Here is a 25,602-nt window from a genome sequence, read left to right on the forward strand (position 1 = left end):
ATATGTTTTAGACATGATCACAGCTATGGATGGAGGTGTTTGTGCAAAAATCAGAGAATCATGTTGCACATTTATACCTTCACACGATGACGAGAATGGAACCTTAACAGAGGCCATAGACATGCTGAAAAAACTACAGAATCAGATGATAGATGAAGTTGACGAAGTTGATGATGACAGTTGGTTTGGAGCACTGCTTTCATGGATTCAACAATGGATGGCAGATGCATTCAAGTTCCTAGGAGCCCTGTCGGTGATGATATTACTTGGATTCAGATTGATCAAATTAATAATCTCCCAATGCCAGACAACTGCAAAGAAAGCCACAGGGATGAAGATCATGATTGATGTTGAGTCAGGATGGAAGCCCAAAGACCTGACTGACGAAGAAATGATAGGCTTTGTGAAGGCCAGCATTTATGCAAAAGAAGGAACCAAGTTCCTGTATCCAAGGGATCATAGAAAATATGTGGGAAGGTGGATCTATTGCAGTCCAAGTGGAGAATGCCAACCGATGACATGGAACAAGGATGAGCACATGAGAACAGCAGGATGCTTGAAGAGAGTCATAAAGATATGGACCCCAAGGAAGCATCTCTTCAGACCAAAATGTCAGAACCCAGAGGACGAAATCAAAGTGAAGGATGAAGAAAAAGTGGATGCAAAAAAAGAAGTGAGAGTGGTCGATGAATTGCCCAGAGGGGGGAGTAAAGAGGAAGTGTCGGGTATCACCCCCACTCCAGTCACCCCTCCCATTGCCTATTGAGTTCACACCAAAGCATGTGACGTATGAAGAACAGTTAAATCAGCATAGAGCAGCACATGGGCTCTGCCCAGCACCTATCAGTATAACAGCACCTAATAATATACCGACACCTATGAAAACCTGGACAGTAAGGTATCCATTAAAAAAGCCATACCTACATTCTAAACAATATGAGGGTTGTTTGAATAAAATACCCGAAGAAGCAAAGATGATAATGAAGGAAGATGAATGGTGACGTTATAAGAAATCGGACTGACGCACATATAGAAGATATAATGACCTGAGAATACTGACAAGAGACAAAATACCAAGGAGATACCATGGAAAAGTGACATCTTGAGCCCAAGGTGAAAAAGTTGATGTCAAGATGAAGAAACTTATGCCACATACATGATGAAGATATTTAGATAGTTTAAACGTGTACGATGCAAGTAACTGGAAGAGGCAAAGAAATCGTGAAGCTTGCATATGCTAAGTAGTTAATAGATTGCGGAAAGCACCAATGTTTAAAAGTATATTCCTCAAGAAACACTTTATTTATGAACAAAGGTTACAAAAGGCCTCAAATGGAGTGTGTAGCAGCAAGAAAATCGAGAATCAAGACAGAGAAAAACTCAGCTAAGGATGACCATGCCAAGACGCCAAGGTCTTATCTGGCTGGAATAAGCGAACATTGGATACAATTAAGGAGAGAAGAGAATAGAGGATCCTGTTCAGAAAGGTCAAAATAAGCCACAGACATCAGACTGCTGGTAGAATTAAATAAAATATACGAAAAGACACGGAGAAAAGCAGATTTCACGGTGTCCAGTCATGTGACAAAGGCAGGCTGGAAGGGTGAAACTTTCACACCTACGCATGGATCGCCGCCATGCCTATACTCCTTAAAAGTTCTCAGAGCACAGAGCAGACTCAAGGGCAAACTACAAAGAAATAATTGACACATGACTACTGAGGTGATGATTGATTGTAGCATAATTGGTGGGAGGCTGGAGTGCAGACAAGCTTCTCTGCACCTGGATGTTCTTTCTGTGTGCTGCTAGACGTAGATGGAAAAGTATGAGTGGGGTTGATGCCAACCCAATCATAGTGGACCGTGTAATCTAGGGTCCTATAGCGAGTAGAGCCAATGGGACGTTGTACTTTTAGTGATGTTCGTAGTGGCCATTTTGAAAGGAGGGCTTAGTTGCCCCACCCGACATTGATTATCCAATCCCCTTTCCCCGTTACTATATACAGATATAGCACATATGCTAAGTTACCTTCCTATAACCAATCACTTTGTAGTTAGGTTTTAAAGATTGCCACATAGAATGACGTTAGTACGTGCGCAGGTTGTACGTCAGCAATGACGAGTTTTTGTTATAAATATTGTGTTTTTTCTAAAAGAGCGTGATAAGATCGAGCGATTGCTGATGTTCGTTGTACTCCCCGTTTTATGAACTCGTCATTAAAACTGACTCACTTTGCCAAACTATTGAGTTGTCCTAATTATTCGATGCATGAGTATGAATCTGCATCTCGAGGGTACTGCTACTCATCTTAAAGGGCTGTTTAGAGATCATCCAGTTCACCATCAAAAGTAAAGCAAACATGATAAGTATTGTTTAATGGTTTGACCAGCTTATATTAGTACAGCCAGCCTGGGAATAGATAATAAGCGCAACCAGGTTACATGTTCCCTAATCAATGAAGACAGCCCCTGGGACTAACCAGAGAAAGAAAGGTATGGTTGCACAGTGTGCTCTCTGGGAGGCCATGCAAATGCTGCATAGATTACATGCTCACCAATGGAGGAAAATAAAATAATGTAACTGCCAGAAAATAGTAAGAGGAAAGAAATCCTGGGGAGGTGACGCTGTCTTAACTATAACTTCTACTGATTAATTCTAATAGTTTTTAGAGGAAAAGGAAACGAGAGTGTGGTTGCCTGCATACTCTATGAAATGAAAAGTCCAGCGCTACCAAGAGAGGTAAGCGGTAAAGTTTGGCCTGGCGTAGCCCACGTATGCACAGCTTCTAGATATGCTCATCTTTGGCTCAAGAGTCCCACGTGTTTGATACGTTCAATACAGTGAATCTGATATTCTTCCAAAGATATGCCTCCTTATAGGGAAGACAGCAAAAATGTTCCTAAGAGCAGAGACATAGGTTCTCAGGAAAAGCTTTGGTTGTGCTTATAAATAGGCTACAATCATTAATTATCTTGCCGTACACTGACGCAATTGTCTTTCACTGCTCATTCCTGTTATCTACACTGTTAACTGTACCACATGCACTTACTCTGCCTTGCAGACTTGTATCATTCAGAAATTCAAGGGCTCTGCATGAGTGTTGTTCTTCCCCTTGTTCCCTCCCTCCTTGAGTGCTTTGAAACACTTGCCTTGTTTATAGGCGCTTTACAAATAAACATTGCCATACCATACCATACCCACGGTGGCAACGAGGGGGGGAAAACAAGTGCCCTTGATCTGCTATCCTGAGAGCGGAACAGGGTGGAGCTGAAGGAAGTGCGGAAGCTGGAGGTGGCGCCAGAAATGAGAGTTGTAGTTATTGAACAAGTAAGGTGATAGGGCGGAGCAGATGAAACACATGTAACTGAATATAGCACGACATAGAAGGGGTGTGCCAATATAGAGAAACGTCCCGCAGAGACGGAAATAAACACGTGGTCATTATTGCAGGTCTCATCTAACAAAGCACTACAGATTTAGTGGAGAAGGCAGAAAGAAACCTGCCAAGTGCGCGGGCTCGTGGAAAACATTGAATAAAGAAAGTGTTCTGAATGTTCTCACGCGAGGGGATGTTTCAAATAAAGTGGTGCCGAAGAACAAAGTGCCGGATATGCAAAAACCAACAGCTTGAAATACAAGTATAGTCAAACAGCATAAAAGACACGGATACACAACAAGGCTACACTGGTATCCATTACACTGAATAACACCTTCAGTTATTAGTGTCTGAAATCAATAAATAACGGTACTAACAAACCACCCAGGTCACAGTAAAGGGAGCGAAAGATGCAAAATTTGGAGACCCATCCAAAATTATTGCCAATATCAGGAGATGAGGTGAAAAACAGTTGGGTACTCCATTTTTTGTTATCGGGGGAGCAATCTTTAAATGGGGAAGGTATAGGCAAATACTATAAAGAAACAAAAGATTGATTACCCCTCTCTTTGTCCGTATTGTTATTTATTGGGTCAGTGCACTTCTACCCTCTTTCGTTTAGGTAGAGTAACACACAATATCTCCACAAGCACTTTTTTCAAAAAAATTATATAACATTCATTTATTCACAAAATCAAGTAAAAAATAATTGATCTAATATCACAATAAAATATTCATTCACAAGTGTGGTTAGTATGTGACCATGGGTCCATATGTTACAGATAAAGTCTGTCTTTGAAACACTCATATCGGACAATGATGCAACAACAGAAATAAAACTTGTTGGTGTCCACTCTTAAATCTGTCAACTACAGATAAAAAGAGACAAAAACCATCATTTATAAGTCACAGATTGTTTAATGGAAATCCTGTGTTGTGGTTTCCAAGATAATGAGGCCGAATACTGACGCCTCATAAATAGTCAACATGTGTTTCGCCCTTTTGGTTGAATGGGACACTACATCTAGTGCCCTTTTAGGTGTTTTATGGCCTTCTTCAGGACGTTGGAATTTCTTTTATGCTGATTAAATCACAATATCTCTTGGGTGTTCTAGTAGTTCACACACCAAAAAATACAAAACATAAAAAACAATTAAAACCTGTCAGGAGAGCCACCTGTACCGTGGGAAGACGCGAACGACTGACATTGATGTGCTGTCTTTGAGAAGTAGTAAGGATTATAAAGAAATTGCAAGAAATAGAACTTTCCCTGTGAAAAGATAGAAAGAGGCAAAATTCTTCACCCGGAGCAGAATGACCAGGAGAACCGGTGGGTGTGCTTGGGGAGCAAACGTCTAATCCAAAGATTCAAGAACTGTTTTGGCAAGACGTGAAACCTACATTACAGGATGCTCTAGCTATAGTTAGGGCAAGGAACTTTGTAGTAAAGGTTTGAGACAAGTAAATGTCAAAGCGCGAGGGGAGAATGTACAGTTGTTGAGAGAAACATGAATGGGGCAAGTGATGTCCTAATGTGTGTCTTAAAGTGAAGAGATTGAAGAGAAAAGGAAAACTGTACCAGCACAGGTAGTAATGAACAGTGGGCAATTTACAAGATAAGGTTTTGAAAATAATGCCATGAATGTTAAGAAACCTTGCACTGGTGCATGTGCAATTATCACTTTTGCAAATTCAATGCATGTTTGAGCACCAAAGGACACCAAAGGACAAGGACTAGTGGCCCTCATTATGGGGTTGCCTGAAAACCCGCTAGTAGGCGGTGGGTTTCTGGCAACCCCATAACAGCTGCACCATTGCCTGATATCCTGGTGGCGACAGGATATCCCAAGTGGCGGCGGTAATGGTTACTCCCCATTTCCATGGAGTCCCACAGGACTCCATGGAAATGGGGACATGGAAGCACTGGCACCATTGCCAACAGTGCCGGTGCTTCCATGACAACCATTCTGGTAGGGGCCTGACCTGCCGGGTGATCTGTGGCCCCTACCGGCATCGTTGTAGTATGGCGGTAGGGAAACCCTTATTTCCGGATCACCATACTAATGGGGGCCAATATGTTTGTGCCCTAGTAGTAATTGCACTTGCACAAGTGCTACGCTTTTGTAATGCCACGTTTCAACTTTACAAAGGTAGAAAACACCTGGGGTGACAGATTCGTGTGATGGTCTATCATGTAAGCTTGCAGATATATGCTAGGGAGGAGGAAACACGTCCTGACATAGGGTTGGAAAGGAAAGAAATTCCACCTGAAGGTAGAGCTTGAGCACTACTAGAAGCTCACATTGGATGTGGAGATAGGGGAGCCCAATACATCCTGCTCTAGACATGACATCCCACTTCAGTTATAGATGTGGCATTTAAAGTAATCACATTGAGGATGCAGGTTCAGAAGGAGGAGGAATGCCACTCATGACCTTACAGTGTGTGTAGGAAGAAACAGAGGTTATAGATATGTGGGGTTTGAGGGTCGAACATCAATGAGAAGTTGTGTATTAGAAATGATCAATGCCTGTTGTAGACTCTGTAGGAAAACAAGATTTCACCTGCTCTCAGATTTGGGAAGGAAGGGTCTCTCACCTTAGGCTGCAGATTTGGATGGAGTAAGACGTATCCATTCAGGTCCAAGGCAAAGACGTAGCCGTTCGCCCCCAGCTGTGGAAATAAGCACAAATGGCAGAGTTACGACCCAACCAAAAGGGGAAGACCATTCTCTAACACAACTAAAAATAAGAACATCAGAAAACTCGAAGACTATGTGCATACCTGGAATGTAAGAGAAAATGACAAATATGTGTTCCCAGTTACCTGTATATTAATGTTTGCTCTCTTAGCTCAGTCTTTTTCATAGGGAATATAAGTCAGACGTTTGCCACAGGACTCCTCATTTTGAACGTCACCAAGTGCTGCTGACCCAAAAATTGGCATCTTCATCTTCTACCATCCCAAAGGTGGGCGTCAAGGAGTAGTCATTAGTTGTGACGTATAAGCATAGTTACTTTGAAGGAGGCTTCATGTTAATAGATCCTACAATACTGGGCATATGATGTGTACTTTTGTTTCACACCAAGTTGATCTTCCTTCAGCAAAATAGAAGACTCTGAATTGAAAACAGTGCATTTGGGAGTGGGGCTGGTGTGGCGGCGCAGGGGAAAAATGTTCAGGTGTATTTCGCATCTACATTTGGGTAATACTGATATAATTTATGTCAGTATAATAATGTAGGGCCAAATGGGGTGATTCACAATTCACTGTGAAAGCTAGTTTTGGGCCAAATCCCACTCAATTTGCAAAGGAAGGTATATAATTGGTCCACCCCCTAATATTGGATTACTGTATAAAATGAATGATTATTTTTATGCATAGTGTTCCGGCCTATGAAATGATTTGGCTATATGTCTTGTGGTTAACTGCTGACGGTCTTAAATTCTTAAGCTAACAGTATTCTGAACATAGATATAGGTTTTATGACACTCTATGGCCAACTTTGAGCCAAGGACCAGCAATGCATTCCCATCAGCAAAGTCAAAAGGCAACCCTACAGTACCAGCTCTCACCAACAGTTGTTGGACACTACCGTCCATGACCGCTAATGAGGGCACAGAACACATAATGGATATCCTGGGTGTCCGAGAGCAAATGGTTGGTGCCCATTACTGAGCAGGATACACATTGAGAAAATAGTGTTAATTAAAACCTTCAATAATTGTTAACTTATTTTGTATTTGCCTTACTGTATGGAAGCTAGAAAACCATGGTGACGCTTGAAGCACTCTGGGGTTTCATTGGACACTCCATTAGTTGAACCCTGAGAGCATATTTTTCATGTTTATTTGTATAACAGCCAGAAAAGTTAGCAGCTGAATTGAAATGACTACACTGTCCTGACACCAGATAGGTTGCAAAATAATCGTTTAGACTGCATATGCGGAAAATGCAACACTGACCCTGCTTTCCACGTGTTTCTAAGCCTTTTACTTCAATAGGTTCTTTAAATAACAGCAGGCATTTCAGGAAATTAGTGGGGCCCACTTTCAAACTGCCTGTGCCTAACTTTGAAAACCTTTTATATTGGACAGTTATATGCAAACAAGATTTGTTTTCTAAAAATGTAACGCTCAGAAGAGTTGACTGCTTTGAAACCATATGTGTTCCCTGCTTGCAGCTTTGATGGTCTTTTAGAAAAAACAGCAATTCCAGAACTGCAATTCATGCATACTGTTCCTTCAGCCAATGCTTTCATTTGCGCTAAGAGAGCGCGGGGTCTTCTTGGCCAATCGTTCACTCCGCACTGATTAAGAACTCTAGTTTTCTTTCTCTGCAAAATACTTTCATTCAGTGCAATAAAGGCAGCAAAACCAGCATTTTGTGTGGTTAAATGCTTGAAACTGAATATATTCAATGAGGATTATTTAAACTTAAAATGCATTATTAATTAAAACATGAGTGCAATATTGCATATAGTAATGTGGGCTAATTTCCATGCCTGCAGAGGGGGCAGCCAGTGAGGCAGAGTCATGGGTCTTTGGAGGTAATCTTGCTCTGAGATTTGCCCTGCTTGTTGGGCCGAACTGCCGTTGTGCGTTGAACTAGCCTCGTACACAATTGCATAGACTCACGGGTACAGCTTCCATCCCGCAGAACAAGCTAGCTTAGTTTTTGTTCCCTCTCGGTAGAGGCATTCTCACATTCTTGGCTAATTGCTTAAAGTGATGCAGTGTAACTTACATGGAGAATATCGTTTGCTCTGTTGTGTGTGTTGTGTGGATGATTTCTTTATTTTATTTTCAAAGTGATGTAACTGAATTATTACATGTTTTGAAACACCTTCTATTAGTTATGCCATTCGCCATACCAGTCATTGTAATGTAATCTAATTGTCATTTGTATAGCGCCTTTTCACATTGGTATGGCATCAATGAGCTCGAGGTGATCACCCTCAGGGGACCGAAGTCCAGGTATGGGAAATTTGCCACAGGAGTTTAGAATGCGTGTGTGCATTTTAGCCAATACGAAGGTAGGTAGGAGTGGCCCAGTCCCTGCTAGCCACCCATGAATAGACGTAGTTAACCACAAATTCTTATTGTATCATTTTTGTCAAAAGAGGAAGGTAGTAGTATGCCCTTTGAAATGCATGCCTGTGGACAACAGGACAACTTGCATACCCTTCACCCATCCCCCGACTCAGCTGCAATGAAGAACCAGTCACAAAAGTTCTCAGAAATGAACACATCGCCATCTTTACTGTACTTATCAAAGTTGCATTAGCGGCCTACTTCCCTTTCACAAATTGTACCTCTTATTCAGTCGGGCATTTTATTCACACTGTGTTAAGGTCAGAATTTTCTTCCTTAGAAAGGTGTAATTTGCTTCAGATGTATAGGAACAGCTTGAAGAAAGGACACCTGTCATCCCGTCAGATTTCAAAATAAAATATGGACTAGCCTCACAAAGAATCCCCCGTTGAGTTTTGTTCAGTGCTTGTTTGATTTTATGTTAAATAATTTGAAATTCGCAGGGAGTTTCAGAATCCCTGCCTGGCTTTCTCTTTTGAGCCACAATGAATGAGGCCAGAATGAGATCCCCAGGCGTCCAAGCCACTCGCAAGGATCTGTGTTCACGCATGCGCAGTGTGCAGGCAGGGTTGGTGAGGCAGTGGACTTCCGGCTGGAAGAGGTGGAGCGTGTGCTCTATACGTACATTGTACCGCGGCGTCAGCTTCTTAATGTCATTCAGAGCCACGTCAATGCCCATCACGCCCAGGATCAACTGGTTCTGAAAAAGGGAAACAGAAATTTAGGAATATGACCTCAGCATCTTTATAGGAATATGTGACAAATGGGCCGGATTCACAAAGAAGTTTCCAGGAGTAATTCCCACTTTACTCCTGACGTACAACTGGAGAGGGCTAATTGGTTAAAAAACGTACTCTCAGCAACTCTGACGTACTTGTAATTAGGTGTAAGTCAGAGATCCTCAGAGAATCGTTTTTGTGGGAATCTAATATCCCCCGCTAGCGTCCTTCTGTCCGTCGAGCCCATCAATCATTCTCCGCTGGATCGAGTAATATACAGGGCATGCTTAAATATCAAACACAAGCGTCAAAACAAACCAGCTTGAGTGCTTTAGTCCCATGCTAAGAGACTGCGTGCAACATCACTTCCCCGATTTCTTAATACCATGCACTCACGCCTCAACACTGCTTATTGGGTGCAAGTAATTGTAATTGGTTATTTATAACACGCTTAATACCCAGAGGTTTATAAGCGCGGACCCATTGAACCTGTGTTGCTCCGGATCGTCTTGCTTTCAAGGCGAGCACGTTGCCCCTGAGCTATCCTCCCGATGAAGCATAAAGACAGACTTACTCCTGGTAACGTCTTTGTGTATCGGAACATTGGACAGTAATGCACAGGGTTTCCCATTTACAATAGATGGTGCGATCAATTGAACCGCTGAGCACTTTTGCGTCTCTAAAGTGTCTTATGATGTAAAGTGTTAAATGGGCATCACGTGATGTAGCTTGCATGAAAAGGATAGGACGCATGATATGCTGTGTTGAACATGTGCTTTTTTCTGGTTTATACAGTATCTTCGGGTGCAAATGTATCACTGTGTTAGAAAGTGCAGTAAGATACCATTTTGATGAAAAGGGCTTATGTTTGCCTGGTTCGGTGAAAGTGCACAAGGGTCGAGTTCGCTCACCGAGTTCTGCTTCTGTGCATTTTGCATGAACTGTTGCATGGCTTTCAAGTACATTATTTCAAGCAACAGCCGAGCCACGGGATAAGGTCTTTAATTCGGGTTCACAAAGGGTTTACTGGGCCCACCAGAGAACACAGACATAAGGGTAGGGCATGGACCCTCCTCCTGGGCAGATGCGGTTCTAGGTTGCCCTCTCTTACTAGATTACCCTTACCTTCAGCCAACTCTCCCTCCTGGCTCACTCTTTCCTGGGAGACCCATGTTTAACTTCACTCCACTCCACTCTCACAAATGTCACCAGGTTTGAGGGTTTTCCAAGAGTTAAGTACACTACTAATCGAAGGCTGTGGATTGGCGGAGGAGCCTCTGGGAGCTTCCATGTACCGCCTCTGTTGACTGTGTCACAGAGTCAGTGGTGGCCCCCGGCCCCAGGATCACCCTAGTCCCTATTTCCAGCATATTACATGTGACTTCCTTAGAGGTTGTACTACAGAGGCCTGGTGTTATAACTATTTGTATTAAGTTACTGACATAGGTCAAATATCTCAGTTGTGTACTGTCCCAGGCACACAGATAGGCACAGTTGTAAAATGGAGATTGGAGATTTTGCTTACAGTCAGGCTTTGTCCAGAAAAAACAGGGATAGTCTGTACAAGTACTGGGCCACATTTTGTACGAAGAAGAGCACCAGGGCCCACATTACTTCTAAGTTCAATGTGGGCTCCATCTGATGTTTTAAGGTACGTGGAGGCCAGTGCGGTCTATAAAACGGACACTACAAGAAAAGGGACACATCCCACAAGTGCAAGAAGAGCGCAGTGGGTGATGGGTCTGTACAATCTGCGGAACAGACTATAATGGTGCATCAGGGAAGGGGAGTCCATAGAAGCGGGTGAACATGTGGGGCAGGTACCTGAACAAATAAGGGTCCAAAAGGATTTAACAGCTGGAAGGGAATGGGAGCAGACATCAGTAAATGGATTATGATATTCTCGGTAACATGTGGATTGGAAGCCTTTGAGGGTCAGGCCGGTAGGACTTTGAGGGCCAGGGATTTGCATAGCCACTTGGTGGTGGATAGAAACAGTTTTCGAAATGTGAACTTGTCCTTTATGCATTGGTCAATGTCAATACTGTTGGGAACGGAGGTGAACATTGGACTCTATGTGAATGCTGTTTACTGGCTGTGGGAGATGCCTTTTTGCTTAGTTTTTAAAATAATACAAATAAATGTTTTCTTTCAATTGTATCTAATGTGACTGAGAGGTACAGTTGTACCAGCCCAGTGATCCTCCTTCTGTGCAAATGCCTTACACGACAGTACAGATAACCATTACCCCAGATGAATTTCTTCTATGGCGCTTCTATGGAGCAGAAAACAGACCGTCCAACATGAGATATGTGGACACAAGTGAAGCCTAAAGGGCTGGGCTTGCCTTTTTGCTGAGGTTAGCTTTGGTTTCTGGCAGGGGTGGACTGGCCTATAGGGAGCTCTAGAGATTTCCCGGTAGGCCTCTTTGTGTGGTAACCAATTTTATTTCCAAATGTTCTCATAGGAAAAGGGTTGGCTTGCTGGAAATGTATAATATGGGGCCACTTTGAAAATTATTTTCAGGGCCTCTTTTGGTTCCCAGTTTATGGGCTATATATAGTCTTTAGAGAGATGAAGGATATGCGCTGCTGTGTCACCAGGGTGTTGTTAAAGCATTTGGATATATTAGGGTCTCAAAAAGGAGTGCTGAGGGTGTGTCAGATCAGGACAACCTGAGAGAGGATTAAGTAAAGCACCCATAGGTTTTTGTGAGTTAGGAGACAACATTTCTAGGAGAAAGAAATGGTTACCATTTAGGCAAATATTGGATCAAGAGCGATTGAGCTTTATTTTGCCGAGCCACCACGAGTACGGTCTGACCATCTAGTTATAATTCTTTATAAACCCAACAAAAGGCTTATTTTATCATCTCACCAAGGAACCAGCAAGAAACCAGGAGAAAAAGGCAGATTGCAGGACTGCTTGGTCCATGGGAATAACATGATTGCCTTTTGTTCGACTCCGGCAAAGAAGCCCTGTCCGGCCAAAGCAATGAGTGAGTCTTAGCTATCAAGACCTTCTGAAGAGTGAATAACATTTACACGCGGGAGCATGCAGGGAAGGCACATAAGCAAACTCTGCGTCTCTTACCTTTCCAGTAGTGCCAGGATCTTCGGTCAGGTTAAACACTGGTAGAGTTCCAGTCACCACCAAACCAAGGCCCTGGGAGGGAAAGAGGAGTGAAGGAAGGTCAGAGTGAAGGTAGCACACACTTGGTTAATTGGACCATTACTCTGTCTTCAGAAGCCTGCTCTTCACAATTTACCATTATCTGATTGGACCTCAGTACCGACGTCCGGCAATAATGAGGATTCGGTGGCATTCGGTGAAGATATGAAACCAAATAGCAGCTTAATATGACTTAGTTGATTACACGTCTTCTGTTGACATCTATGTGCACATAAGTCTCACAGGTAACAGCTTGAGGACGGGGACTCAGCTGTTCTTTCACTTGAGGTCTACATGTAATATAGAGTTGTGTATTAATTAAAGCTCTCTCTGGGACGTCCTCAGAGGCAAAGGACTTACAGACATCGGTGCTCAGCTTAGCTATCATAACTGCTGCTAGTACAAATCTCAAGCAGAAAATGCAGAGGGTAAAAGTGGCTTGACCTAAAGAGTTCAGTGGGTAGGTGTTAGGATGGTTGTAAGGAGAGGGCGTGTGCATTAATTGTTGTTTGGTGACGTCCATTTTCCGAAGTCATTGAGATATTTTTAAGCAGCGTTGCAGTCAAGATGTTTGCACACAACCAGGAGAGATATGAGTGACAAACAGACCTTTACTATCCACTGGTTGCTGATTCAAATAGAATTATCTCAGACTCAATGCAGCCATGCATGGCCAAGATACAAGAGGCACTGCCAGTAACTTCTAGTGGAGGACTAAAACACCACTGAACAGCCTAAGAACACTTGGACACAAAGTAAACGGTGGGAAACTCGCACATTCAACCTCACCTTCTGCCCAACCCTTGGACAAACTATACAAACTATAAGCCCAACCTATCAGGAACCGATAAAATTCAATGGGGCTGGGACGCGGTGCTCTCTTCCTGATGATTTAGAACTTAACAAAATATGGTACAAATTCACATTCAAACATGAAACAGCCAAATGGGACTGGGCACATTAGCTGAAGAGAAATATACAATTCATTAAGAGAAGTCATCCATTATCATGTCCAGTCCATGGCCAGATGCACACCACCACCACCACCTCCTAAACACGGACCATTACAAATTGGGCCAGACATGGCGCTCTCAACTTTCCCGGGTCCATGCATGAGAAAGCTATCCAGTCTGTTTCCTTTCTCAGAGTTCTGGAAGTTGTTGTCCTAAATTTATATTGGAAAAGATAAAAGTACACTTTACAGAATTCTTCCAAACAAAACGGACCAGTAGGCTTTCTCATGCATTGACCTGCAGAACATGAGAACTCTGCAGGCCCTACTAGGCCAAGCAAGCAACATTACTTATTTCCAATCTTGAAACCACAATTCAATCACATTTAAATATCCCCCAAATTATTAAAGCAGAGGCTATGTGGTTAAATTGATATGTACAGTGTGACAGATGCCACCTGTGGCTTCCAACGGCTACTGCATACCATGGCACCGCTGACAAGGAGAAGGAGAGGACGCATGGGTAGGCAAAGAGTGGCAGAGGTTGTTCTAAGGTTGATGACTTAGACAGAAACAACATCAATGACCAGGACAAAAAGGATAGAGACAGTTGTGACATTAGTACTTTGGAATTCCAGGGGGAACTGCACTGCCCTTTCTAATTATGAAACTCATTCTGAAGAGGCTTTCGACGAAAGCACCACCAAAGCGATGTACAGATCATGCACAAAGTATGGCAGCTCAGGTATACTTATTGAGGAGGAGGCCTCATCTCCAGCCCGACAAAACTCCATGGTTTATCCTGGCTTCTTAGACATTATTTTAGATAGAAAAAATATGTTACATTAGAAAAGTTTGTAGTTCACTGCATTGAGGCAGAAAGGTGACAAAACGTGGTGTGAGAAGATAGTATAAATAGGCAAGGGGTATTGGGTGGGGATGTCTGAGGTCATCGATCAATTAGGCTTTGGTCAATTAGACGTGGTTTGAAGAGTCGGGCCAAGGTGCCAGTCAGATGAAAAAAGGCTATGATGTTCCAACATCCATAGGGGAAGTAGGGGAAGTCTTGTTTCTAGTTGTATCCTTTTTGCATTTCCAGTAAGGAGATGGCATGGCATCTTATACAGCATTGGCCCCAGGAAATGGTAAGATATTCTGTTGGGAGTTGACCATCAAGGCTTTGTAGGTGATGCATCTTAAGGTCATGTGGATTTTAAGGCTAAGCCAGTGGCACTCTTCGTTGGTGGGTGTAACAGGGTTGAATCTCTTCTGGGATGAATCTGGCTTTGTCGTGTTGGATGCCTCCCTTGGAAGGCACCAGAAAATAAAAGGTGGAGAAATACATGCTGAGGGAAAATAAATGTTTTTAACTTTATTACAAATACACAAAATTAATTTGTGAGGGAAAACAAATGATTTGAATTCTATCACTTATATATAGGACGAATTTGTTTCACAAACTTAATCAACAACTATATAAATTTGAAAATTTGCGCAAATAAAATTTGGATTCTTTTTCCGAAAATAATAACATGCTTATCTTGCGCTATGACTATGGGCTTTTTCCCAACCTAACCAAACAGACTAGTGGTGCTTGTCAGTCATCAGAAGTCCAAAACCAAAGCTTTCTCTGTCCAACAATCTAATCCTATCTGGCCCTAGTACTTAGAAATTATAACTAAATAAGGTAGCTTCCCTTTAGCTGTCTCTTTCGGCTTTGTTCCAGCGTTTCCAAGGTACAACAGTTCCAAAAAGTAGTATAAAATCTGTATTACATGTTCTTCTGGCTCAGTAAGCCTCACTGATAGGTTTTTGTAGCTTTTGTTACATGTTTAAACTTTTGGTCTCCGGGAGCTGTTGAGACCCCCAAGTCTCTCGAATGCTCTCCTTTTGATGGTAAGTTTTTCCTTTTCTTCTTAGCAATTTGAATCCTTTTACTTCTCAGCTTTTTGCTTCCTCTTTTTGGGGTTATCTTATATCTTTTTCCTGTATTTGATAACCAAGCTCCTGGGGCCTTTTTGGCTGGTTTTTGTTTCAAGTTTCAAGTTTTGTTTCATTGTATCACTCCTGTTTGGGTAGTATCTTTTGCAAAGTCTTTCATTAAAGGATGCCAGTATTCATCACAAGCTATATTTTGCAACTCTCTTGGGGATTTTCCAATATGGGGCGTCCCGTTTTCTTAGGCTTTCAGACTCAATATTGATATTCCTTTGGTAAAGCTCATACAGATACCATGGCCTCTCGCTTATTAGAATCACCCGGGTACCTTCAGTTAGCGTGGGTTGATTCACCGGGCTCTGTGATGGGATGTATTTGCTTTGGCTGCTTTTCGTCTCCGGGTTCGCACTTCTCTCCCAGGCTCATCCTGCTTGTTCCATTAACTTGCGGTGGTTGGCCCACCGTTGCTGATGGAATGATTTGTTCTTCCACCATGTATGGGTCTAGGCATTGTTAGCCGGGTCTCCGAACCGCCACAATCCTCTTGTGGTCACACCACCCCTTGGGATGGCCTCCTGGACTCTGTCCGTACATCAGCAGCTCCACTATGTGCTATGCTGGGCCTCTGGCATCTCCCTCCGGTATTCTCCTTCTCTCAGATTGCTGCTGGCTCTGCGGCTCTGTCCTGCTCGGCCTCTCCAATGCGCGCATATGTCAGAGGGATTCCCCAGGGTATGCGTCTCTCTCAGCGTCCACTATTCGCTTGTTCCTTTTACAGGCTGTTTTGCATTCCAAACAACGTTATGTTTCTCTTCAGGTGTCGCACTCTGTACAGCATTAGCTGAAGCCAAAAGAACGAAAGGTATCACCCCATTACTGCACGACCAAAGATACTGAAGCCCAAAATACTGTATTTAAAATGCTGCACTTTGCTGCATATATATCTGGGGAGTTAGTTATGGTGATATGAAATGTGGGTGGGGTGTCGGTGGGGCTGCCGGGTGTCTCCCCCGCATATATATACACGTTTAAATGGGTTTACGTATATATATATATATATATATATATATATATGGGTTTAAAAAAAATTCGCATTTTGGGTTTCGGTATTTTATTTCAAAGTGATCACAAAGATCCAAAGGGAAAGCATTTTATTGGTGTTTAAAGGCAATTCCATGTATGCAGATAGTTTTGCTTGCAGAGGGAGTTCCTCGTGGGAAGGAGAGTTCTTGTCCCCTAGAGGGGAGTCACTCCTCGTGAGGTTCCACTTGCCCAGACCCTTAGGGAGGTTCTTGGTGAGCGGACTCACCTCCCTAGCCTCACAGGGGGTGGCTCCTCCTGGGAAGAAGGGACAAATACCCTATATTCGTCATACTACCTACTACTTAATGTGAGTGTACTTTCCATACATCATGTTTCTATATCCATTACTTTGTGCACTTTGTAGCGACATATAGGGCCTCATTACGGGGTTGGCGGAAGGGGTTTACCGGCACCGGTAATAGTGCCAGTAAACCCGTTTCGCCCTATCACGAGGTTCCCTTGCGGGACTTGCTCAGAACGTCTGGTCAGACCAGACGTCCTTTGCGGGTCCTGCAAGGGGACCAGGGAGCTAATAATGGGCCCGTTAATAACAGGCCTGTTATTAGCTCCAGCCCCATTCCCATTGAGCCCTATGGGGGCTCGAATGGGAATGGGGAATGGTTTTTTGAATGGGGACTTACCAGGTCCTCCAAGGTTGGAATGACCCGGTAAGTCCCCATTCAGGGAACCCGGACACGATTTTGGAGGCAGCCATGCCGCTAATAGCACCATGGCTACCTCCAAACTCCTAATGAGGCCCATAATCTTTGATTGCCCTCGTTTTTGCAACATCTCAATGAAATTTCTACGAATACATGTTTACAAACTTTTATAGAAGACATTAGGAAGTGGGCAAAGTCTCACGACTTTTGAAATCACTGCTTCAAGTCCTTAGCCCAATCCACCACAAAGGACTTTGGGCCTCATTACACGGTAAGGGTTTACCGGTACCAGTAAGGGCACCGGTACCGGTAAACCCTTACCGCCTCCTACGAGTTCCTTTTGCGGGACCTGACCTTAACGGCTGGTTTTACCAGCCGTTAAAGTAGGGTGCCGCAAAGGGACCTCGGTGCTAATTATGGTACCGCAATTTGCGGTACCGTAATTAGCTCCTTCCCCATTCCCATTATGCCCTATGGGGGCAAAAATGGGAATGGGGAAGTGCCTTGGTGAATGGGGAATTACCGCCCCCGCTCATCTTGGAGTAGGGCGGTAATTCCGCCATCCACCAAGGCGGACACAGTAAAATACCGGCGGCAACCATGGCGCTAATAGCGCCATGGTTACCGCCTACCGTGTAATGAGGCCCTTTGTCATTTAAAAAATTATTCTACGTTGATCAAATAAACTAAGAAATATTAAGAACGGTAATAGTTTCATTTACGGCTATCACAAACCATCCTATGGACATACGTTGAGAAACATTAAAAAAACAACGTTCTAGAGAAGGGTCATATATAATCTATAGCATGATTAGTTATATAGTGCCCCCTGCAGGATTCCTTCAGCTTCCACTGCTCCAATTTACCAGTGCACAAATGATCAACCGTGGGCAGAGGAAGGACAGCGCGCACCTGTCGGGAGTCTGACCTGTGACTGTAGGTGGCCCACACGTCTGAGGCGAGCCCTAATCCACTGCAGTGTGACAAGCATTCATCATAAATGGGAGGCACCCAGGCAGGCTTACATGCGCGGAGTGATCAGCAGCACATCTCTGTGCACACCCGCTGATAGAACTCTGGTGATCTGCTTGGTCCGGGCTAGTCCCACCACAGGCTCTGGTACTCGCAATGCATGTAACCATGATCTATACTAGACAGTCGCTCCGATTCCAACACTGATAGTCCTCGCCCCCCAGCCCAGCTCCCAGCACATTCGAAACATGAACACGAGCACACAATCAGTGCAAGAAAGAACATAATCAGCTTCTGCCACAAAACCTTTTCCCATAGAAGCCTTCAAGGATACACCAGTTTAGGTGCCGCTGCCACTCTCAATGATGCGACTGCTCGGTGGTGAGGTTCACCCCCCGCCCTTTAATGCATCCCATTTCACATGTTGCTATGACACTTTCCATGGGAAAAAGGCACTTTTGCGAGTTTATAACACATCATATTTAGTATACATCACTTAGTTTCGCACAGCTGAAATGTCAGTATCTTGGCAACCAGCAGAAGAGTATTCCGAAAACATTCTTAATGTCTTTGCTTACTTAAAGATTTGCTAGAAAAATAGCACTATGCAGGCCGCCTTTGCATGTCTTTGATTAATCCCTAGGGCTAAATCAAAAGAAGCCCAGAGTCTATCAGACTGCTCCTGTGTGCAGAACAAGGGCGGCCTTAGAGCAGGGCCGCCTGGGTGACCCCCCAAGGCGCCCTGCTATTAGACCCCTGTCACGTCAGCTCAGGGGAGTCACTCAAGGTCTCCCACGAGCTGGCGTGGTGGGTCAAGGTGCGGCAGGTGCCCTATTGAAATGAAATGGGGTGCGCTCTCAGAAGCGCAGCACATTTAAGAACAAAGGGGCGCTGATCCTTTTGCAGAAGCGCATATTGAAAAATGTGGCATACCCCCGCCCAACCCTGCATGTCTAGGGGCACGTGGGAGGAGGAAGAGGGGGACGCCACATTTTGATTTTAGCCACCCAGGTCACTGATGCCTCTAAGACCGGCCCTGGTGCAGACACATGCCTCCACGCTTCTCCCTTCAACCACTAAGAAAGCATGATCAATGGATGACATACCAGTTTCCTGTTGCGAATTTACCGTCAAGGAAGTGTACACAGTGGTAGAAGTGTAACCAACAAAGTAGTGGAACTGTGGTCTCGGCAGGGGAGTGTGTAAGCGGTAGCATAGTGCAACATGTGACATAGGGCCTCATTGCACGGTAGGCGATAAGGGTTTACCGGTACCGGTAAGGGCACCGGTACCAATAAACCCTTACCGCCTTACTACGAGGTCCCTTTGCGGGACCTGACCTTAACGGCTGGTGTAGACCAGCCATTAAAATTGGGACCCGCAAAGGGACCGCAGTTGGGACCCGCAAAGGGACCACAATTTGCGGTACCGTAATTAGCTCCTTCCCCATTCCCATTGAGCTCTATGGGGCAAAAATGAGAATGGGCAAGGGTCATGGAGAAAGGGGGAATTACCGCCCCGCCAACCTTGGAAGGGGGTGGTAATTCCCCTTTTCTCCATGGTGGTACTGGTATGGTACCGGCGGCAACCATGGTGCTAATAGTACCATGCTTTACCGCATAATGTGTAATGAGGCCCTATATAGTGTTGTGGCTGGGCATTGCAATATTAGAAGTGACTAGTAACTAAGGCTCCTATTACATCTTTACACTGCACAGGGCATGAGGGGACACATCCGTTGTATAGGATGGTGAATATGGTCGTAAAATGTCGAAGAATGTTAAACAGATCAAAATAGAAGTAGTGGAACACCACTCCGACCGTTCCCGCTCACTTCGATCACCGAGTGTACAGCATCTATGCACATGTGCACATTCCTGCACGAGCACATTAGGTGCCCCCCGGTAATGCTAAAACAGAGAAGGAGCAACAGGGCCGTTCCCTCAGTAGTGGCATTAATCCACTGCGTGGTGCCCCTTACCCACACCTCATGGCATAAGTGTGTATGTCCTTCAATGCAAAACAGATCACCTCAAATCAGGTCGCTTCTGATGTAAGCAGCGGTTGCACTACCGCAGCTGTTTATTTTAGGAATGACCACAAGAGTAGTTCATTTTGAGTGGTGTGCTTCCCGGGCACCAGTCATGGCCGCAGCACTCTCCATGAAGCATGCATAGACTGCTGGTAGCACCTGGCAGTAGACACCATGAGGTGGTCTCACAAAACGTACAGAAGGCAATAGGGCACTGGTACAGATGTTTTGTGAGTTACAACATATGTGCACAGTGGGTTTCCCCGAAAACCTCTGGGGCGTTATCCCGATGGCTCGCTGGCACAGTGAGAAACTGGCAAACACAAGAAAGAGATGTAAAGCTGGAGACCGAAGATGAATGCATTAACCGTGGATCTGACAGCGTGAACTGACCCCCCTCCTTCAAAGCTCCTGGCATGTGGCGCGTGCGGCCAGGCCCAGAAGAGCATACAATGGGCTCCCCCAGAGGTTTTCAGGGAGCCCTATGTTTCTCTTCTGTTCCCACTCAAACTCACTAATGCACTAGGTTTGTCCTTAATAAAGAATGAGTCTATAATTTGGGTGAACCTCACGCCCTCCATTCAGGTCAATGAGTTTTTAATTGTAATGTCGCGAACGTGCTTCTCAATCCCAGATTATATTTTAATTATAAGGCAATTCTCTTTTTAATTCAGCATTATCCTGTTCTAATAAAAATGATTCAGTCTTCTTGGCATTCAATCGATACACTCTGTTAAGAGCTTCTATGCAGCCCTTCCATAGGAAGCTATAACAGCGGATGTGTTTTAAATGTGCCTCTGCTCTGATAAGCCACCACAATCCTCCACTGAATGAGAGTGCATCTTGGTCAGGCCGGTCAATGCTTCTTCCTATTGCCGTTAAACCAGAGAGAAGACAATTAAACTGAGCAAGCTGGGGGCGGCCGGGGGTATTATCATTTAGGGGTTGGTGGCAGTAAACTGTGTTATACCTTATTCCACGCTAATGTTTTTGTTGAGTACCATATACTCATAGAAGCGCTGTTCATTGTGCTACCTTCTTGTTGGCCATCTTCCCTGAGCTCTAGGTTGGAATTTCCATTGTAAGGGCATGCAGAGCTGCGTGAAATGACCGAGTTTAAAAGTCTGAATTCTTTTTCTTTTTCCCCCCATTTGTTTGCATATACATATATGTGGGGGGAGACCCCCACAACCCCCCCACCATACACCTATACATTTTATATTACCTTTACCCCCCACATATATCTATGCGAACAAATGGGGGTCCGACATTTGCTGCTCAGACCTTTTAACCTCAGTCATTTTGGCCTATCCCGGGCATGCACTTTTGCCATAGTCTTACAAAGGACTCCAAGTCAGTGCTTCGTGTGAATGTACTGGCTGTAACTGACTCTGGGGACAGTCTGGTTCCATACTGGACCTGGCCTTCAAATCAACTGCAAAGACCTAAACCAGAGGCCGACCTTCCCTGAACGTGTGGGACTAACCAATCTAGAGCACTGCTCAGCGTCCAGAAGCTTTCCAAGGTCGGATTCATTGTCGGGTCTGAATTTTTCCCGCGCCTTCCTGGAACTGGACTGCACGTTTGCATGGGTGCCGTCTCACCTCCTTACTGGAATCTTTGATGGCATCCTCAGAATTCTGCTGGACCCAGCCATCCTGATATGGCCATCTCTCACCATGAAGAAGTGCCTTCTGGAACCTGATGTTAGACCTCACTGCTCTTGAGGGCCTGCAACCTCTGTCCTGGGTCACATCGTTGTTTGCATTCATCCACTTCTTCTGAGTCCTCTGGTGCTAATGGAATAGAAAGACAGACATCCTCGCCCTATCCAAGGATCTCTGCAAGTGTATGACCTAACCATTGGTGTAAGCTTAGAAAATGCAGCCTACAAGCTGTGATGAATCCTGTGAAGAGATCACTGATCCTCAACCAGAGATCTCCTCCCATGTGGCCTGGGGACGGCAGCCTCTATCTGACCCTGGGGGTGGTGTTATTAGGGAGGATCACAGGGCAGGTGATGGCTGTCGAGGTGATGTGGTGACTCCATCAGGAGAGACATGGTTTTCTTCCCTTTCCAAAGAAGAAGACCCTATATTTCCTACATTTCTGATGGCTTGTGGTCACTATACAAATCCCACCAGTTGCAAAACCCTAAACACCTTCCTACCAGACATTCTAGCCAGAATGCCATTCACACCTCACATATGTACATAACACACACATAACACCTATCTCCAAACAAAATCACCATAGAAGTCTTATAAATCCCTTGAGGTAATATGAATCAAAAGAAACACTAAGCTGAACATGCAGGCTAGTTGTTGTAATGAGATCCATCAGTGTGGATATTTAAAAATGGTGTCTGCAACTGCAAGAGAGAGGGAGGCCGAATGGAAGAAGAAGGAAGCAGAATCATGGGATAAGGGAGAAGCATGGGAACAGACTGTGCTTGTGAGAGCAGGGGTTCTCAGGTTTCTGTATGCAGGCAGTTCTTACCGGAGTAGTGTGAGACACTACAAGCACCGCTATTGGACCGGCAGCAACAGCCTAGCCACTGGCAGCACGGTTGAGTCCAGAAGCAACAGGCTTACCGGAAGACAGAACGTGGAGCCAGTGGAAGAGCTTAGAAGAGGTCTGCAGAGTGGATAACGCCATCCCGAAGTGAAAGCTTCACCGCAAAAACATGCCACGGATCGGAGGCAATGCCAAACAATAGTGAGATTGCCTAGAGATGTTGGGGACCCCAGGGCATACCGACAGCCATGTGAGCCATTAAGAACTCATTTTGAATACAGAACAAGTAGAAAATAAAGACAACATTTTCCAAAAGTAGAACCTCAAGCCAAGCAAGTATATAAAGTGAAGGTATACAACTGTGCTATGCTCAAAGACAGTGAGACCATTAAAAGGAAGCCCTTGTGAAAGAAGCACACCAAGCAGTAAGCATTTGGGGAGCAGATACCTGGTGGAGAAGCATACCAGAGGATCTGCAAGCCGCAGAAAGGGGTTCCTGGCAGGGGAGTATACCAGGCAATCCATTTGAATAATACAGAGGACACCGATATTGTGGGCAGATACCTGGCAGGCGAGTATACCAGGTGATCTGTAAAAATCAGATGAAAAGAAGTCCTGGCAGACCAAGCACCAGGCAAGTTGAAATTAAATCAATCAATTCACATTGTGGGTTGATACCTGGCAGGGGAGTATACCAGGGGATCTAATACACTTACCAAAGGCTTCCTGATATAGGAGTATACCAGGAGGGTCCCCATAAGAAGCTATTGTTTTAAAAGAGAGACAGTTTCATCATTCTTAAGGAACTATTGTTTAAAAAAAGACATTTGCCATCCTTAGGAAGTGGTTACTTGAAAGAGATATTTGTGCTATCCTTACGAAGTGGCTGCTTGAAAGAGACACTTTTGCCATCCGACCCGAGACAGCAAGGGGAAGGGAACCCCCTCTCTGGAACCAAGGATTGTTTTGTTGGATGTATCTCCTAGTTTTTGGACACTTTTTAGCAAACCTATATAAGAGACACTTGCCTTACACTCTTAGATGTTCCATTTTAGTGTGAGGGTTAGATTAATGTTTTGGACACAAGGACAGTGGATATAATTGTGATGATGAGACACAGACTGATCCTGGACAGAAAGGCCTTTATCCAACCCCTTTCTTTGAATAAAGAGGTCTGATTTTGAAAAAAACACTACCGCTTTGTGCCCGCCTCTCCTTTCTGACCCCTCAAGGAGCCTTCAGCAACTGACCTTTTGTCCTCACCAATTATCTATCCTGGGATGTCATTAGTTTCCCATGTCAGAGTCTGGAATTTGAGATTCCCTATATCTCTAAGTGCCCCCCAACTCCAGTGACTTTCACTGGGTATAAAGTGACTATTGAAAAGGTAGCTTCCTCACCGGACCATACATGCAGTGGAGTCTGGAACAGGAGTCTTCTCTATAGTTACCCAGAGCCTTGGAACTGATACTCTACCCCTTCATAGCTGGAGAATTGACTGGGAAAATTCTACTTTGATTTTCTGCAAGACCCTGCTTCATAAGGGTGCTTGCCTGTAATATAACAAACTCTGGAAAGGATAAGGATGGACTGCTAAAGTGCTATTCTTGTATGTAAGAGTATCCTGGACACGTTCAAGGCTTGCGAATGTATGTCTAACCTTTTTTCCCACCTAGCTACTTTAGAGGGTATATGACTATGACATTCTGTGTTAAATTCTAAAGTGGTAGGTAACCCATATTGGTGTTTAACTGTGGATTTACATATATTTAATAGTTATTTTACTTACCAGTAGTGTGTTGCAGTTGATGCTTTCTTGTGTGCAATAATTTCATCGTTTTCACTTACCAGTGTGGACCTCTGTTCCTTAATATACTTTGTAGCATGTCTATGGCTAATCAGTCCGTTGCTCTACACTTCTCAGAACACCTCACTTGAGCAGGCTCTGAAAAACCTTCTCAACAACACCTTACCCACTTTTAGTATGACATGTGGGAAAATACACAACACAAATTACCAAAAAGTACTGATTTAAGCTGCTTTGAGGGGGCTGCCAGCAAACATCACAGATGACAAATCATGGGCATGTTCTTGGAATAACATTCAAGTTTGTCTGTTTTTACATGAATCACTAATACGAGGAACTTAAAGATGTTAGAAATTATAGTCTCTGTTTATGTTAATGATATAATGTATAGAACCCATAGTAAACTTATTGCAGTAGCTGCTCATCCATAAAGGGTGATGCAGCGTCAACCCACCCTTTTTTGACAAGATGCCACTTAGTGCTCCCCCAGCTGTCTGTTGCATCTGAGGGAGCACTTCCTGGGCTAGCTTGAACTATCAAAGGAAAATATGGTTTCCCTTTAACAGTTCTCACACCAGCGCCTGCCAATCAGCCATGCCAGCGGGGCGCACTGGCGTAATGGTGGCCCACACCTCCTGTGGTGTGGGGTGCCTCGCCACCCCATGTCCTGGGAGGGAGGCCCCATTGAACTAATAAATATATATATATATTTGTTGTCACTGTGCCATCATAAACAAATTATTTCTGTTACAGCTGAGTAGGGACAGAGTGGTCCTCAGTGGTCCTTACTTGCATGGAAGCGGAGTCTGCTTACAGTGCCTACCAGCTTGGGGAGGCGCTATATTTCTGGAACTGCCTGTAATCTTCCAAAATTCCCATTCGGGTGCGCAGCGCAGGGTGCTGAGTGAGGCAGAGTGGTCTTCAGTGGTCCTCTGGGGGCAGATTGGGCAGAGACCGCTGTATGCTGCGCGAGATTCCATCGTCAGCGGTAAGCCTCGTCAAACTGACGGTTACATTGACTGCATTGCCACTTAGTCAATTTTAACACTCAGCAACCTACAAAACCCCTGCTCTCCCCCCTGGTCTTACTGTCAAGTACTGGTGTTCTATTTTAGTACTAGCACCAGAGGCCCCGGCTGTACAACAAGTCCATGATTGGGTTTTAACTATTGAAAATTTTACTGGAATCTGCTTTAATTTTTTATTTATTGTTTTGTTTTATCTGCTTTATCGTATTGGTAGAACATTGCTTGGTGGTGGAAAATTGACCTATGAACTGT

At 44.3% G+C, this 25,602-nt stretch overlaps 1 protein-coding gene across 2 annotated transcripts in view; it reads right to left on the reverse strand.

Moving 5' to 3' along the window:
* Positions 1-25,602, reverse strand: part of CACNA2D2 (calcium voltage-gated channel auxiliary subunit alpha2delta 2) — a 2,156,122-nt gene that overhangs the window by 283,806 nt on the left and 1,846,714 nt on the right. For both annotated transcript variants that reach the window (XM_069644058.1, XM_069644057.1), the window contains exons 16-18: positions 12,282-12,353; positions 9,095-9,169; positions 5,975-6,049 (exon numbers count right to left, since the gene is read on the reverse strand). In XM_069644058.1, the coding sequence (XP_069500159.1) occupies positions 5,975-6,049; positions 9,095-9,169; positions 12,282-12,353 (222 nt within the window). The remainder of the gene's footprint in view (positions 1-5,974; positions 6,050-9,094; positions 9,170-12,281; positions 12,354-25,602) is intronic.

Source organism: Ambystoma mexicanum, chromosome 2p (assembly GCF_040938575.1).
Source record: "Ambystoma mexicanum isolate Mex_15411 chromosome 2p, UKY_AmexF1_1, whole genome shotgun sequence".
In the NCBI taxonomy this organism is placed as follows: domain Eukaryota; kingdom Metazoa; phylum Chordata; class Amphibia; order Caudata; family Ambystomatidae; genus Ambystoma; species Ambystoma mexicanum.